Raw genomic sequence first — 16,367 nt, forward strand, 5'->3', positions numbered from 1 at the left:
GATAAGGTATATAAATATCTTGCTTCATAAAAGGAGATCAACAAAAAAAAAAGTTGGTATATTATAATTGCATGTATATGTATAGATACGATTTTATTTCAACTTTACTATGAAATGTACCATATGCATAGGGTATAGATTTAACAAATCGATGCAAAATAATTATTATGGTTCATATTATTGGCAACAAGCATAAAGTGCAGGTTAATATGAGTAGAATTACACGGTTTGCAATAGAGTCAAATAAACGTTCATACACAGAAACAAAATAAGTGCATACCGTACGTGCAACAGAAAAGGATGAAAACATCAATTGCATGTGGGCTTCATGATGATAAGAAAGCCTTTTCAAGTTGTCTCAGTTGCATAGTGGAATGATATTCCAAAATCCACACTTGCTGCATCTTTAAATGATGAAACAAATTTGGAGTATGGACCGAAAGGAAAGGATTTATAAGTGGAACATAGGGCCCATATTCTAAAACAAATTGTAGGATAAAATTAGAATGTGTTGCAATGAAGGATCTATTGTGTGGGAGAAATTCAACAAAAAAAACCTATAAACTCCAAAGTCAAAGACTGACAAGATAGAATTCTCTAGAATAATCACAGCAAGAAGATGATGGTGTACTAGGAGTGCTCTTTCAGTCTTTGTGTCTCCTAAATAGTTGGTAAATCGAACAAAGTGAGGTCCTACTCAATAGATAAGTGGATATGGAGTTTATACAAGTGACATGTAGGAATTGATACCTCTACCATGGTCTTTATGCTTATTTGCCTCTCCCTACATCAACATTAACAACTTATCCCGTTTAGAAATAATGTTGTCATATGTTGACCTTGCAATTTGTTTTCTCACAATGTATCCCCTTCTATACAAAATGATATAGCTCATATATTAGATATAGAGAAACATTGTTGTTTTCTCACCTAGTGCAAGTGTCTCTTTGAAATTTAGGTTTTTGTATTTCGTATGTAACGAGGAATCTAGTGAATATTCGCTAAGGTACCAATGAATTGTTACAAAGTTGTTTGAAACGAAAGTGGTTACGTTCAGCCATAGTAACATATCAATAAAAGATAAAGCCTAGCAAACAAAACATTTATGTAGAAAATCATACAAGAACAAGTTGAAGCATGGGTAGGGCTTCTAAGGTTTCTTTCAAACAAGAATATGACATGAATAAGAACCACCTAGAGTGTAACAATCACCGGGCAAATATTGTTGGGAAGGAGAAGTTGTAATTAGCCCTGAAGCAAATATCTTTCTCCCAAAAACCTGACCTTAACCTTGTCATTATTTATTCCTTCTATGTTTGTTGTAAGTTTAGAAGCTTGATGTACAATGGATTTAAGAGACTTGTAACTTATCACATAAGGGTCAATATATGAGTTTTCATACAATGATCAAGCATGAGTGAGAACCAATGCCAGCAAAGGACTACGAACCAAGGTCATATATGACATACAAACACTTTGAAGTAAAGTTGTGTGCAATTTTTTCCCTACCTCAAAATGGGACGAGTACCTAAAGTCTCTTAAATCCATTGTACATCAAGCTTCTAAATTCTTGAACCAACTAGAAATTTTGCAAGAGTAACCCCCACCATATGAAAGTAAACACTTTCATTTCAAACAAATTTGTAACAATTCATTGGTACCTTAGCCACTTTCATTTCGAATGAGTTACATATTGTTACAAATGAATTGGCTAAGGTGCCAATGAATTGTTACAAATTTGTTTGAAACAAAAGTGGCAAATGTGCAAATCCTTGGAGCGATGATTACAAGGTGAGTGAGCTGCAGTTGGAGCTTTAGTTGGAGTTGGAGGTTGAGCCTTTCTATTTTGTTCATCTAATCTTCAATTCAGTCTTGAGGCGAAGCGCTCGAATGAGGACTAAAAGATACAGGGGCCCACCAAGCCCTCTGTACGTACAACTTATGGTCATCGTGTGTCAGCATATGACCTAATAAGACTCCCTGCCATCGGCCATTGCCATCAACATGTGAACTATCTAACTCTTCGCATTGCATTGAGTCACGAGGTTCGAAAGTGGGATCGTGTGTACATGGCCATGTTTTGCGACCGGACACTCACTTTCCAATCTTTCTTTCGATCGAACTAGTGTCACCTCCCCAACTTAATTGCATGGTACATATACATATACATATATATGTATATAAAAACATAACAAAACCTTCTTTGGCCAAGTAAAACCCAAAGTCACTAAAACAGAGCAATTCCTTCCTTTCAGTGAGCACCTTCTTCTTCTTCTTCTTCACGAGAGAGACAGAGTTCCCAGACAGAGAGATGGCGAATGACAAGAAAACAGAAGGTGGGAAAAATCCTACCAAAGTAGAGGTACTCGCTTCCTTCCTCTCATCTCTTTTCTAATATTTCTTCTCTCTTTTTTGATCTCGGTGTTTTCCTCCTCCTCCTTCTCTCATTCTATGTTTTTGCCTCATTTTAGCTCAGTGTGTCTTATCTCTCTTGTCTCTTTTGATGCTCTCCTTTAGACCATCCATTTGAAAGTATTCATACATTGTGAAGGTTGCAAGAAGAAAGTGAAGAGAACTCTCAACGGCATTGAAGGTAAAAAGTAATTGTTGATCCCTTTTCTCTTCTGCTTTTCTGAGTTAAAGCCATTATTTCTCTTTGATTTTGTCAGTCACTCTGCATTGTGCAAACCTTATGTCCATTACCGTGTGAAATACGCAGTAATATAAAGCTCGATGTCAATGGAAATGCCCTTGTCTATGTGTCCGCATAAATAAGTAACTACTTTGATATGTGTTGGATATCATGGCAGTATCATTGCTTTCGTCTCCATTTACCATGTGAAATGCTGTAATGATATGCAGTTGACGTAGTGAAAGGCACTATATCATGGTAGATCAACATTGTTGACTTGTCCATTACCATATGAAATGCAGAGTAATATAAAAGGAGCGCTATGCCCTTGGATCATGTATGGTGATCGTATTGTCATGTTTCTGCTGATCAGTTGGGTTAATGAAGCGGAAGAAGCAGCAATAGTAATAGTGGGGTTTAGGGATATGCACACTAATGGAAGCCTATGCTAGGATTTAAGGGTTTAAGGATATATATATATATATATATATATATATATATATGCAAATGTATATATAGTGTTTAATGTGATGCATGCATACATGGGCGTGGACATGCATCCAAGTAGTATATATAATCTAGCTTGACCTACACATAGGAAAATAAATTATATCAGGGTTTGTGGCATCATACATGTGCTGCTGTTGCATTTGTACACATATCTTGTACGTGTACACATCTCATCCACATAAATTTGCTTGGTTTTTTTCTTCGAGCTCAATATCTCTTAAATTGTTTCATATGTTTAATTTAGGTGTGCAATCTGTGGATGTGGATGGGAGACTTGGAAAAGTGACTATAACAAGCACAATGGACTCTGCAGTGCTCATAAAAAAGCTCGAGAAGGCAGGCAAAATGGCTGAGCTCATTCCAAATGGCGGTGGTGGTGGCAAAGGGAAGGAACAGCCTAAAGGAGACAAGAAGGAAGCAAATGATGAGACAATAGGAGCAAAAGAGAATGAGAAGAAGGGTGCCAATGGAACGGAGAACAACAATGATGACACAAATAAGAAACCAAATAGCAAAAATCAAGAGAACAACAAAAACAACAGCAATAGCAGTAACAATGGTCAAGGTGGTAAAAAGAAGAAAGGTGGTGGTGGTATGGAACTGAGTGTGGAGGCATCAAATGAATCAGGTGCAGGCATGGGCTCATCTTATGAATCGGGTGTGAATACGTTCAATGATCCGGGTATGAACAAAAACATGGCTAATAGGAACATTGCCCCGATGATGGTTGAGACAGGTTATTCCACCACCATGGAATCTGCAGAGTATGCAACCCATATGTTTAGTGATGAAAATGCCAACAATTGCATTATCATGTAGGACCTCATTTTTCCTTTATTTTTAACCATCATTATGAAATTAGTCTTTGTAGCCACCCCCCAATATTTCTTTTTGATAACCCAAATTATATTAGTCACCATATTTTTCACGAAGATGAAATAAGAAAAGCTGGTATCCTGTCAGGAATCATGGACAAAAAAGGAACTGAGTTTATTTGTCTATAGGTAGTAAAAGACAAAGCACATGGAAAGAGGGTTAAAAAGACACCGCACCAAAAAACAAAACCTATAACCAGGAACCTTGGCATATACTGCAATGCAAGCAGATCCAAGAGCAGTTTTCAATGTAAATAATGTCTAATTGAGCAGAGTAGTTAAATTTTAAAAAGGATCTCTGGTGGCATTTATGTTCTATGCTGCGTTTGTATCAATTATATGTATCTCTGTCTCTGTCTCTCTGTATATAAACCCACATGTATATATATATCATGTGTATGTAACATTTTCATAAGCACGTGCATGCTCATTTACACAAGCACATCCACATCCATATCTATGCCACAAAGCGCATGTCTATACATATGCACAGGCACATGCATTTATATGATAGCGCATGTGCACATGAATATGAATGTGTATATTGTGAAAGTAGTTATTTGAGAGGACTAATGATTACTTGTCATTGTGGATGATTACTGAAATTTGATATAATTAGTATGAGTAATTTCAAGTAGACGTTTATTCTCTTTGGTAGTCACTACCATTGTAGCCAGATCCTAGACCTCCCACCAATATCTGTTTGTTAATCATCATCCATAAACGGAACTGAGCAAGAGTTTTGGATCAGACTTAATGCAGCTTGGGTAAAAACAAAATACATCGTTTTGACCAAGTGTCAGATAGTTTTATTATTAAATGACACCTTGTATTCATGTTTAGTCACCAGCATCTAGTTACTCAAGATCTTGTCAACAAGTTTGTTGGAATCTTTCAGGCAATTATAACAGCTAACTTTGTTGGAATCGACATGAAATGTTGGGACAACTCTATGAGGGAATGCATATTTAGTTTTTATTTTCATTATGGCTAATGCATTATGTTTGTCTGTATTATTGTAGCCTATTACAGCTATGAATTATGATTATTTTAATTAATCTTATGACATTAAGAAACAATCAATCAATCATAAACGTACTCAAACATCATTCTTGATTTCCGTAAGATTCTTTAAAGCCCCCCACCACCAATAGTTGTTTGCCTGAACTTGTATACGTCAAGTTGTAATCTTGTGTTCTAATAATCTTTCATAATCTACAGTGCTCTCTTAGTCATCTTTTCCATCTTGTGTATTTTTAATCTAAAAATGAAAATATATCTCCACACCACTTTTAGGAAACATCTTTATAAAGATTAAAAGTGGAAAATTATTTACACCTCATCAATTCTTACTCTTAGTGAATGATGATATACATATATACATACCCATGTTTTGTAACAAGAAAAGTACTTACTAATCTATTATGAAAATCTCAGTATTACTAACCTGTGTTTAATACCCCTTTCCATGGCAATGATCTCAAGTGTTTTCCACACCAACCCCTCAAGTATCCACCCTCCTCTAACATGGGCTATACTCCCAAAGACATTATTGATATTGATGAAATTTACATAAATGGACTTATGAAGATTATGGAAATGTCATACTTAAACTAAAACTATGCCACCACACCATGGGGTAGAGCAACTTCAAATTTGTTTAAACTTGGTCAAATGTGTAGACACATAATAGCACACTCAAACTAGTTTTCCAATTACTAAACATGCAAATATGCATAGGCTTTGTCATGTTTCATTAGAAAAACATATTTCTTCTGATCAATCCACAAATGAAAATTCTCTGGCAAGGTAATGCTTATCAGTACTAATTCCAGGGAAGAAAAATATCATGACTACAATGCTTCCTTTACATATATACTTTGGTTAAATGACTATTTACTATTTTGTTAAGATAAAACGCTAAAAATGTTAAAAAGGAATTCAATATATTAAGCACCTCATACTATATATACTACATACATATATGTACATGGATAATATTGTCACAGTTACAAAGTTTGCAGTGAGGGGAGGGGGCCTCAATGCAAGAACCAAACAGTTGTTCTTCAGTACCTACACGGTGAAATATTCACAATGTTACTGTAATTCCAATCAAGTTTCGGGTCTCCGAGGCATTACCCTGTAGAACTCACAAAAAACTCCGGCATCCCATCTATTCAAATTCCTCTCGGTCAACCATTTCTTAAAAACCTAGAAAAGAATGGATATTTTCAACAAGCATGTAGCAAGGGATGGTAGTTATTTGGATAGGTCAAACTGCATAAAGCAGGGAATTGCATTTAGGGTTAGTTATCTGGATCTTTTAAAATGCATATAGCATGGGATGTCAGATAAACAGAATGTCAGAGAAAGCCTTCATTCTTGTATGTATATTTAAGGCTGAAGAAAGCTATTCTTGTTGGAACTACTTTCAATAGCTTGCCATTTTAATCCATTCTTCCGTTCAGAAAATGAATCGACCAAATAGAAATATGAACTTTGGTTTGCATTGGTACTCTGATTGAAGTTACTTTTGATAGTGTCTAGAAAGAACCCACACACTAATATTAGCTGGTCATTTCAAACCATTTTTGGTTCAGAAATGAATCGGTCATGTTGTAAAAAAGCTATGAACTCGGAACTTTAGCCAAGCATGCATTCTTGCTGATGTATTGACAACTTTTCATGTGATTTCTGCTACTCAACTGCTGGCCAAAAACAAGACGAGAAGCAGAATTTTTCGCATGCATTGAGAATATGCAAAACATACTGACTTGCTGATTCAAAGAATGTGTGCCTTAGTTTCGGAGCTGTGGTAACAGTATCAGAGGACAGAGAATCTTCTTTCTTGCTACATTTGTTATCATCAATCTCTGGCTTACTAACCTTATTCATTCCTATGCTTGCATGTTTTAACTCAGAGTTATCATCTTCACTAGTTGTGCTAGACTTGATACATGAGCCTTCATCCATTACTTGCGCATTGTCAACTACCTCTGTCACAAGGGCTTTATTCACAAATGTAGAAGACAGTCCACTTTTATCCATCATCTCTCCTTTATCTAACTCGAAAAGCTGTGTCTCTTGAACTCCATATTCATTCAAGCAATCATCTAACTGAATCTCATTAGTTCTACTGCAACTGATGGTCCTGTGAGATGGATTCATGTTTTGTGTTTCCATTGCTTTCGTGTTCCGAACATAGAAAAGTATATATGCTTTTTGCTCAAGCACGGTCCTTTCACTAACTTCAGAAACCTGGAACATGTTCAACCATCAATTGTTATGACAAATGCCGAATGTTGAATGCGGTAAATACCCAACAAGTTAAATATTTAGAACACACTCGGAACATACCCTACTATCATCCATGAGATGCCACATATTTTTTAGTGTTCGCACAAAACAATAGTAGTGTCCCGAAGAGGTTGAACGACCAGAATGTACTAAGACTGCAAACAATGAGTATTTCAAGTCTTTGTCCTGTTGGGATGTCCAAAACATGTATCACCAGCAATTATTACATAGGGAAAGTAATATATAGCATGAGAATCGGTGCAAAAATTATTGAATACAAACAAATAACATGTACCATGCGATTCAATGCAGATTTGGGATAAAGACCCGTACGCATAATGAAGACATAAAATGAGAATCTAAAGCTCCAAGACCAAGTGTATACATGCAATAACTACATACAAACAAATAACATGTACCATGCAATTCAATGCAGATTTGGGATAAAGACCCGTACGCATAATGAAGACATAAAATGAGAATCTAAAGCTCCAAGACCAAGTGTATACATGCAATAACTACACATGGCAAATAAGGCACAAAAATGAAATCTAGGGAAAATTTGTAGATTGATTACAAGCAATCACTAGAGAAGGCTAATAAGACGAACATACAATGAGATTAAGAGCAAGATTGTAGATTGTGTACCAGCAATAATTAATAAGGCAACTAAAAAACGAGAATAGGATATAGTGCAAATTATAAATTTCTTATAAGAAATCAGTACAGAAGGAAAAGAAGATATATAATGAGATTAAGTGCAAGATTCTAGATTGTATACAAGCACTTACTAGATAAAGTAAATAAGAATTAAAATGAAATGTAGGGCAAAGACTGTAGATCAAGATCAGGTGTAACAAGCTAAAATTGTATAAGGAAAATAGAGCACAATAATGAGATTAAGTGCAAGTTCGAAGATCAGAACAAGAGTATGAAGTAATTATCAGATGCATCAAAGAAGACACAAAAGGATATGTCGTACATGATATCAATTAAGCCCATTGTTTACAGAACACAAGTAATCATTTCATAAGAAATTAGATCAACATTATGGATCGAGTCCATACCTCTCCCCCACTTACAAACGGCTTCAAGTCAAGAGTTCTATCAAATTGGATCTTCTTGTCTATTTTCCCCGAGCTACTGAAACGCTTAAAATGTACTGTGAGAACCTGAGGTGCGGTATCGATTGTAAACTGTTTCAATGCACGTACTTTTTTGTTACATTTGCTACATTGGTATCTATTGTCTCCATCCAGGACCTCTACAGCAGTAAAGTGATTAAATGCCTTGTGCAAAGAATCTGCTCTTACAACTTCAAGGCTGAGATCTAGGAAAGGATCATAAGTGTTGGAACAATGTGAGCACTGAGCGCACTTCACCTAGCCATCAACCAAAATATAAGCTTTTTTTGGCAAAAAGGATAAAAAAAAGAAGCAAAATAGATCTCCCAAAAAGCATTTATACTTGGCTTCTTAGTTGTCCTCCAAATACACTTTGGATGAAAGTTTCCCCTATAGGTAGTTCAATAGGAGAGCAATTTCTTAGTGCCTCTATCAGATACCTCATGTATTCATGAGCGTCTTCTTGACGCCACATTCGGAAAGAACGTGAAATGCCTGGTATATTTCAATCATCAAGGAGGGACAAGATATTAAATACCTTCTGCACGTTTCAATGCTCTTCATATAAGAGAAAACACAATAATAGGATACAGGTCAAGTTCTTCACAAGAGAAGTTGGGGAGATAATCCTTTCAGGTGATCTGAGAACCTCCTTTACGTGATGTTCCAAAGCACACATGGCACAAAATCCTGCAACTTTGCCTGCAAAAATAAAACAACGAAGGATAAACTTATCACTCTTTCCGAAAGAGAGAAAGTTAATCGACATTCTTTTTTCTTTTCATTTTGAGATAAAATGTCATAGGAGCATGACTTTAAAAATGTTAGGAGCATGTGCTTGATACGTAAGAGGTCCTAGGATCATGGCATTATATGTTTGGCACATTCTTACAGGGAATAATCAGTTCAGATTTCCAAAACAATATTTATCTTGAGCAAAAATATATGCAAAGTTCCTCATTGGATTGATATCAAGATTCTGCGATCTCATCAAAGATTAAAGTTTGTAATTTCTTCATATACAACGCCCTTGAGATACCATTAGTTGACAGGATTCGCAATAAAGTACCAAACATATCAGATTCATCCAGATAACCTACTCTTGATGATCATTCAACACAAATCTACATCAAGAAATTTGGTAGTCTATACTCCAATATATATGATGCACTATTTTCTTGACCTCCCAGACTTTTTGTTTTCCCTTTTAGGTGTTCTCCACCAGCAACTTCAGAAAACTCAATCATCGTTTTAGTCAATGAGGGTTTTAAGTTTTCTAGTGAATAAACTTGTGACCATACAATTGCAAGAACCAGAAGAGGTGTTCTTGTGAGGAAAATCAAAGCTTACATGTCCTCTTATGAAGTCCATCGAGTAAGTAATGAGTGAGTGGAGGAGTGTAGGTGAGGCACTGGAGAACAGAGTTGAGGAAGCATGTGTTCCCCATGTTTGATAAACCAGACCCCTGATAATAATCAACGACACAACAATGGAAAGAAAATCAGGTCCACAAATAGTTAGCATTTCCATGTATGAAAGGGATTCAGAAAAAGGACCATGAATGCCTCAGGGCAACACGAGCATCAGAATGCATCACAGGAAGAACAACAACATGAAAATTATGTGGGTCTTGTGTACGTGTATATGTATATGTATATGTAGTAAATGTAGGTGTAGATGTTTACATATGTGCTCTACATATTGGAGTACGTGCATATTCGCATGTAGATATAATATGTTATATGAATCATGTATATATAATATGTACCATATGTGTATCTATACTCACAATTCGAGGAAGAGGCAGAGACGACATGCTGATAATGATGTGATGATCTGCAAAACCATCATTTTTCGTTGTGTTTTTGTACATGTTGTATGAGATGCTAATCGATTCTGATCTGTGTGCTGTCAATGGGGTCGAAATAATGGAGGAATCGAAGAAGGTACATGAATTAGGGCTGGAATTGTTATGGCAAGAAGAATGTTGCTGGTGATGTTGGTATTGATGGGGATTGAAGTGGATGGTGTGAGGAATTATGGAGCCAGTGGCCATTCTTCTCCTTAACTCTTCTTTTTCTTCTTCTTCTTCTTCTTCCTCTTCTTCTTCTTGATCTTTTCCTTGGTTTCCTGCCTGCTTCTCGATCCTGCTTCTTTTCCTTTCTGCCTTCTATTGTCTTCTTTGTCTTCCTTTCTTCTGCAGCTGCTTTCGATTCTCGTAGAGTTCGCAGAGACAGAGAGACAAGGGCATAGAGAGAGAGAGAGAGAGAGAGAGAGAGAGAGAGAGAGAGAAGAAGATGGTGTTGCTTTCTGCTTTCTGCTTTCTGCTTTCTGCTCTTCTTCTTCTTCTTCTTCTCCTCCCTCTCTGTCTATCTGTCTGTCTGTCTATCTGCTTACTGATCGTCTGTCTGCTCCTGCAGAAGGACCAAACCATGACAGGCAGACAGGGGAAGAGGAGGGAGTCTAGAGAGAGAATCTAGAGAGAGAGAGGTCTTTTCTTTTTTTCCTTTCATCCTCTTCCATACAAAATTCAGAGATGAAAAGCCCCCCCCCCTCCCCCTCTCACCTTCTTTTTCTTTTTCTTTTTTTCTTTTTTTCAAATTTTTTTCTTCCTTTCTTTTTTCTTTTATATGTATTTTTTCCTTTTTCTTTTTTCTTTTTTCCTGTTCCCCTTCCTTTTTCTCTAGGAATGGCTCTCTCTCTCTCTCTCTCTCTCTCTCTCTAGATGAAAAGACCCCTTTCCTTTTCTTTTTTCTTTTTCCTTTTTAATTTGTTTACATATATATTAATATATGTATTTTTTCTTTTTCTTTTTATTTTTTTATTTTTACTTGTTTCCCTGCTCTCCCTTCCTCTGGGAATGGTCTTCTCTCTCTCTCTCTCTCTCTCTCTCTCTCTCATCTCATGAGTCATCACTCAAGCCATACATACATACATAGTTAGGGCTCATCCACTACCTCTCACACATGCATTGCCCATCCACCATCATGTCCGAGCGAAAACTAGACCGATGCCCGATCGCATAAGTTCACGACAATAAACAAAACACCTTCGGTTCGATATATCGCCCACCATGTCATCAGGGATCTGGGTCACCAACATCATTGCCTTCGAAGCATGGATATTTTTCAAACAGTTTCCGCATAAGAGTTTTTGTCCAGATTTCTATTGATACGAACAAGAACCATAAGCTCGCCCGCAAAGAGTGTTGAGGAAATTTTTCTTTAGGTAGGAAATTTTTTGTCTCGGCTTCATTGCTTTTATCAAGGGCTATCTATCCTCCGTATATCTTAGAGTCGCAATGTGAAAAGTGGAAGTCTTAACCAATAGAAAAAGCCAATCAAATTTCTCAATATGAGTGTGTATAGTCAAACAAGGACAACAAGAAAAACAGGTAGTTTGATCAAATGTCTCTTGTCATTCTTCCCACTCTACAATTTGAAACAAATCCTTGAAAACAAGAAAGATTAGCCGATAAGTTTCACTAACTATCCATATTCTTTGTTTCAAACAAAATGCAATTGGGAATTAATGCTAAATTCGCTTATTATATGTGGTTATGTTCCTAGAGAACTAAATTTAGGGTGAAAAACTCATCACGAATTATCAGATAAAGTCAACATTCATATTTCTTCTTAATGATACCATTGACTAACAACAACCCAACTTAATCAAATGATAAAGCATAGAAACGATAGAATCCACGTGGTTAGTATTTACTATCCCATCAATGCTTGCTCAATTTTTAGAGTATTCTTACAAAATTGTTTTGGAACAAGTTCAATTTAGGTCTATGTTGTACTTAAATTTGTTGTTATAGACAATAAGTTTTAATGCCTATTGGAGTGACATGCAATTTGCTTTTGCAAATACCTTTAGGCTTCGAAACTCTTCTACACAATCAAAATATAAAGCTTGTGCAACCAAACCAATCGTACTTTTGAGGTGGGGAATCTTTTCTTCGAAACATTTTTTGGTGAACATGTGGTTTGAATTTTTGGTGAGCGCGAAAATATTGGTTCTGGAATTTCATTCAAGGAACATTTTATGGTCAGTGCATTTTCAATTTTGATGAGCGCGAAAATCTTGTACCCAATATACCTCATTATTATCTCGCGAACCTTTCTTCTACCCTTGATGATTGTCAACAAGATTGTGTGGTAGCGTATTATATCACTTTTCAATATAGTGTGCATTTTGTTGACGTGAGAAAACGGGTTGAATATAATAATAGTGCTAGCTTTTACCCATTGATCATTTGCATGTTTTTCCCTCAACATTGTCCACCACCTGTCACTCAACTTAGACATTCATATAGTGTTCAAGTTAAGAAAAGAATATTTAAAATGGCATGCAATATATACTATTGAAACAAGCCACAATAGAAAAGGCTCGAGCTTTTCTCTATGAAGAGTATATGTTGTACAAACCGTAATTCATATATGTATTTGACGATCGAGAGTCGTTAAATAGTATAGAGTGTAAAACATGCTCCTATTTCGAAAAGAGAGTGACAAAACCATGCTCAAAGAAAGGTAAATAAAAAATCATAAATTGGAAAACCTCTAAGTGGGCCTCAAACAAACTATAGACCAATACATGATGATTGTTTAGTGGAGGACAAAAGGTTGGTTGATGAGAGAGGTGTTTAAATTCCTAAAATTAAGAGGACATATTGTGTGAATAAAAAATTCAGCTCTTCAAGATTTCCAACAATCTGTGTTAACACAATATGTCCTCAAATATTAACACTGATTAACGTCAGTTGTAGAGTGATCTAACATTGTTGTGCCGACTATTGGGCATGAGTATGTATCAAGTCCGTATCTAATATGTAAGCAAAAAATCTAATTCCACGTTGAGACTCTACGATATGGCGAGGTTCTCGACAATCTTACTAGTTCCCATTCGCTACCAAGGTGCGGCCATCATTCATTTGTGGTAGTATGGGATACCAATGGGCACGTGTGTATATCTCTCACCATCTCTAGAGGATGGTTAGGTAGATCTAGTCCATTTTCTAACCTTCTCCTATTTTAGTTTGTTTATATATTGCTTACATATTAGATTTGGACTCTAACAACATGAGTCGATTGGGTAATATTATAGATCATAGCACTAATGTAAGCTTAAGATAAGGATAAAGAATTGAAAGATAGAAAGGAGAAAGAGAAAGAAGGGTGCCGATCCACCCGACCACCCCCGAGCGAAGGGATCGAGACGGACTCAAGCCTCGATCGGCGTCCCATACCACCGCCGTGGCGTCGAGTCGTACCTGGTGCTGGCGCGCTCGCTACAAGAGTTGACCCACCACACGAGCAGAGTCTCGATGTAGTCAAAAGATGCTCAAATGAGGGTAGCTAGGCCTCTTATTTATAGCGAAACCCAAGGCCCCCAGGCAAGTTCACACTTGACCTAATGGGTTGTCTCAATCCCGAGGATTAAAAGTAATCCTCCCCTTCTTTACACTCTCATTTAACCCTCACACTTATCCACGTGTATAGATTACTACGGTAAATTCTTACCACGGGATATTATATGGTCATGCTCGTAACATACTCCCCCTCTTTAAAACATTGCACTCTTGCAATGGAAAGTTAGGGAAGTTAGTTCTAAGAGTATTTTCGCGTTCCCATGTGGCATCTTTTATTGATTTATCCATCCATTTTATTTTGAATTCTCGGATTTCTTTAGTACGTAATTTTTTTGTTTTAACATCGAGAATTCTTTCTGGTACATGTGGTTTAGAATATAATTCTTCAGAAGTAACCAGAGTTTCAGTCGTAACTGTATTGTCGCCAGAACCTAGAAGTTCTTTTAGACGACTCACATGAAAGACTGGATGAATTCCGACACCATCGGGAAGAGCGAGACGATAGGCTGATGACCCAATGCGTTTGAGGACTGTAAAAGGTCCACAAAACCGTGGGGCTAACTTAGCGCACTTACCCGTAGACAATGTCTTAGAATTGTGAGGTACACGTAAAAATACCTTCTGTCCAGGGTTGAATACACGAGGTTGCCTATGATGATCGGCATAAAAACGCGCTCTATCTTGAGCTGTTTTTATATTATCTCGTGCAATATGCAACATATCTTGCATATCCCGAAGAAAGTTTTGCGTACTTCGCAACTCATCATGATGTATATTAACATCAATCGGGGCTCGTGGCTGAAAACCATACATCAACATAAAAGGACTATATCCCGTCGACGTATGCTTGGAGCTGTTATAAGCAAACTCCAAAATTGGGAGATAACGTTCCCATTTTGTTGGTTTTGCACCAACGTAAGCTCGAAGCATGTCCTCAATAATTTGATTTACTCGTTCTGTTTGTCCATCGGATTGAGGATGATCCGTGGAGCTCATGCTCAACGTAGTTTCTAACTTCTTAAAGACTTGTGTCCAGAAGTCACTAGTAAACTTTGGATCTCGATCACTCACGATATCCATCGGTAACCCATAAAAACGAAACAATTCGTCAACAAATTGGTAAGCCAATTCAGGAGCTGTTACCGTGGTTTTAGTAGCAATAAATCTGGCCATTTTAGTTAGCCGATCAACGACAACCCAGATGGCATCATGACCTTTTTGGGTGCGAGGAAGGCTAACAATAAAATCCATGGATATACTTTCCCACTTATTATTGGGAATGTCCAGGGGATGTAAAAGTCCTGCGGCTTTAAGTCGCTCGGCTTTGTTAACCTGACACTGGTGACATTTAGTCACATAGCTATGTATGTCAGGACGCATCTTAGGCCAATAAAATTGAGTGGAGATGAGAACGAGTGTACGATGTATTCCAGGGTGCCCTGCTGAGGGTGCATCATGGCATTCAAAAAGAATCCTCTTTTTGACCTCGGGTAAATCTGGAACACAAACCTTCCCATTACGGTAGAGCAAACCGTTAGCAATGTGGAAGTATTCCTTCGAGGATGTGGTGGTGTCTGTTCCAGACTCAACTCTTGCCCAGTATTTTGCGAAATAACTGTCATCAGGATACTTTCCTCGAAGGTGATCATAAAGATCTGATGATATTGCAGTGAAGCTAAGCATGTTAACTTCACGGATGCGACTTAGTGCATCAGCGACAGTGTTCATGGAACCTTTACGATATCGTATGGAAAAATCAAAGTCCTGGATGAGATCAGCCCATCGCGCCTTACGACCTTTCAGGTCTTGTTGGTCACAAAAATATTTCAAGGACTCGTGGTCCGTAGTTACCACAAAGTGATTTCCATAAAGATAATGGCGCCATGTTTTGAGCGCATGTATAACTGCAAATAATTCCTTTTCTTGAACGGTATACCGACATTGAGCAGAATCAAGTTTCTTACTCTCGAATGCTATTGGTTTACCATCTTGATACAAGACAGCACCTATAGCGTAATCGCTGGCATCGGTTTCAATCTCAAAAGGTTTTGAAGGATCAGGTAAAAGAAGTGAAGGAGCCTTGCAAACCAGGTCCTTGAGTTCCTTAAAGGCAAGGTCTAGTGTAGCATTCCACACAATAGGTTTTGTAGACTTACGCGTTTGACCTTTTAAAAGATCAGTAAACGGCGTCGTCAATTGGGAGTAATTACGAAGAGACTTTCGCAAAAACCCCACAAAACCAAGGAATGATCGAACTTCTCGAATATTCCGAAGAGTGGGCCAAAGCTTGATTTTCTCAATGCGAGAAGGATCAATTTCAACTCCTCGTTCGGTTATGAGATGTCCTAGATAAGTAATTGATTTCTTGAAGAACTCACATTTTGAGATCTTCGCATAAAACTGTTTGTCACGCAATGTTTGTAAAACAAAGCGGACATGTCTAGCATGTTCTTGTAATGTACGGCTATAAACTAAAATATCATCCAAGAAAATAACGACAAATTTTCCAAGTTGTTCTCGGAAAATGTCATTCATTTCTTGTTGAAAAGTAGCCG

General features: G+C 37.2%; 2 protein-coding genes across 2 annotated transcripts; one reads left to right on the top strand and one right to left on the bottom strand.

Annotated features, from left to right (window-relative positions):
* Nucleotides 1-2,269: 2,269 nt before the first annotated feature.
* Nucleotides 2,270-4,352, top strand: LOC147848837 (uncharacterized). The gene is made up of 3 exons (XM_087338052.1): nucleotides 2,270-2,362; nucleotides 2,518-2,593; nucleotides 3,387-4,352. Exons 1-3 carry the CDS (start codon nucleotides 2,312-2,314, stop codon nucleotides 3,959-3,961), a joined length of 702 nt encoding a protein of 233 aa, XP_087194178.1. The 5' UTR covers nucleotides 2,270-2,311; the 3' UTR covers nucleotides 3,962-4,352.
* Nucleotides 4,353-5,968: 1,616 nt separating this feature from the next.
* On the bottom strand, nucleotides 5,969-10,568 carry LOC147848838 (ubiquitin carboxyl-terminal hydrolase 23-like). Its single transcript, XM_087338051.1, has 7 exons — nucleotides 10,228-10,568; nucleotides 9,789-9,903; nucleotides 9,030-9,140; nucleotides 8,782-8,933; nucleotides 8,382-8,696; nucleotides 7,375-7,500; nucleotides 5,969-7,275 (listed from the first exon to the last, which is right to left on the bottom strand). The coding sequence occupies exons 1-7, from the start codon at nucleotides 10,492-10,494 to the stop codon at nucleotides 6,715-6,717; spliced, it is 1,647 nt and encodes a 548-aa protein (XP_087194177.1). The 5' UTR covers nucleotides 10,495-10,568; the 3' UTR covers nucleotides 5,969-6,714.
* Between the last annotated feature and the right edge of the window lie 5,799 nt (nucleotides 10,569-16,367).

Source organism: Azolla caroliniana, unplaced genomic scaffold (assembly GCF_043228905.1).
Source record: "Azolla caroliniana isolate FFs.n. ecotype wild unplaced genomic scaffold, voAzoCaro1.0.p SCAF_203, whole genome shotgun sequence".
NCBI classification, from domain to species: Eukaryota; Viridiplantae; Streptophyta; class Polypodiopsida; order Salviniales; family Salviniaceae; genus Azolla; species Azolla caroliniana.

Excerpts from the sequence above, each read along its gene's own strand:
- LOC147848837 (XM_087338052.1), top strand. The coding sequence starts at position 2,312 with ATGGCGAATGACAAGAAAACAGAAGGTGGGAAAAATCCTACCAAAGTA. Across the intron at positions 2,363-2,517 it reads AAAATCCTACCAAAGTAGAG|ACCATCCATTTGAAAGTATT; the intron begins GTACTCGCTTCC and ends GCTCTCCTTTAG. Across the intron at positions 2,594-3,386 it reads AACTCTCAACGGCATTGAAG|GTGTGCAATCTGTGGATGTG; the intron begins GTAAAAAGTAAT and ends TGTTTAATTTAG.
- LOC147848838 (XM_087338051.1), bottom strand. The coding sequence starts at position 10,494 with ATGGCCACTGGCTCCATAATTCCTCACACCATCCACTTCAATCCCCAT. Across the intron at positions 8,934-9,029 it reads TCTTGTGAAGAACTTGACCT|GCATTTCACGTTCTTTCCGA; the intron begins GTATCCTATTAT and ends GAAATATACCAG. Across the intron at positions 8,697-8,781 it reads GAGGACAACTAAGAAGCCAA|GTGAAGTGCGCTCAGTGCTC; the intron begins GTATAAATGCTT and ends GTTGATGGCTAG.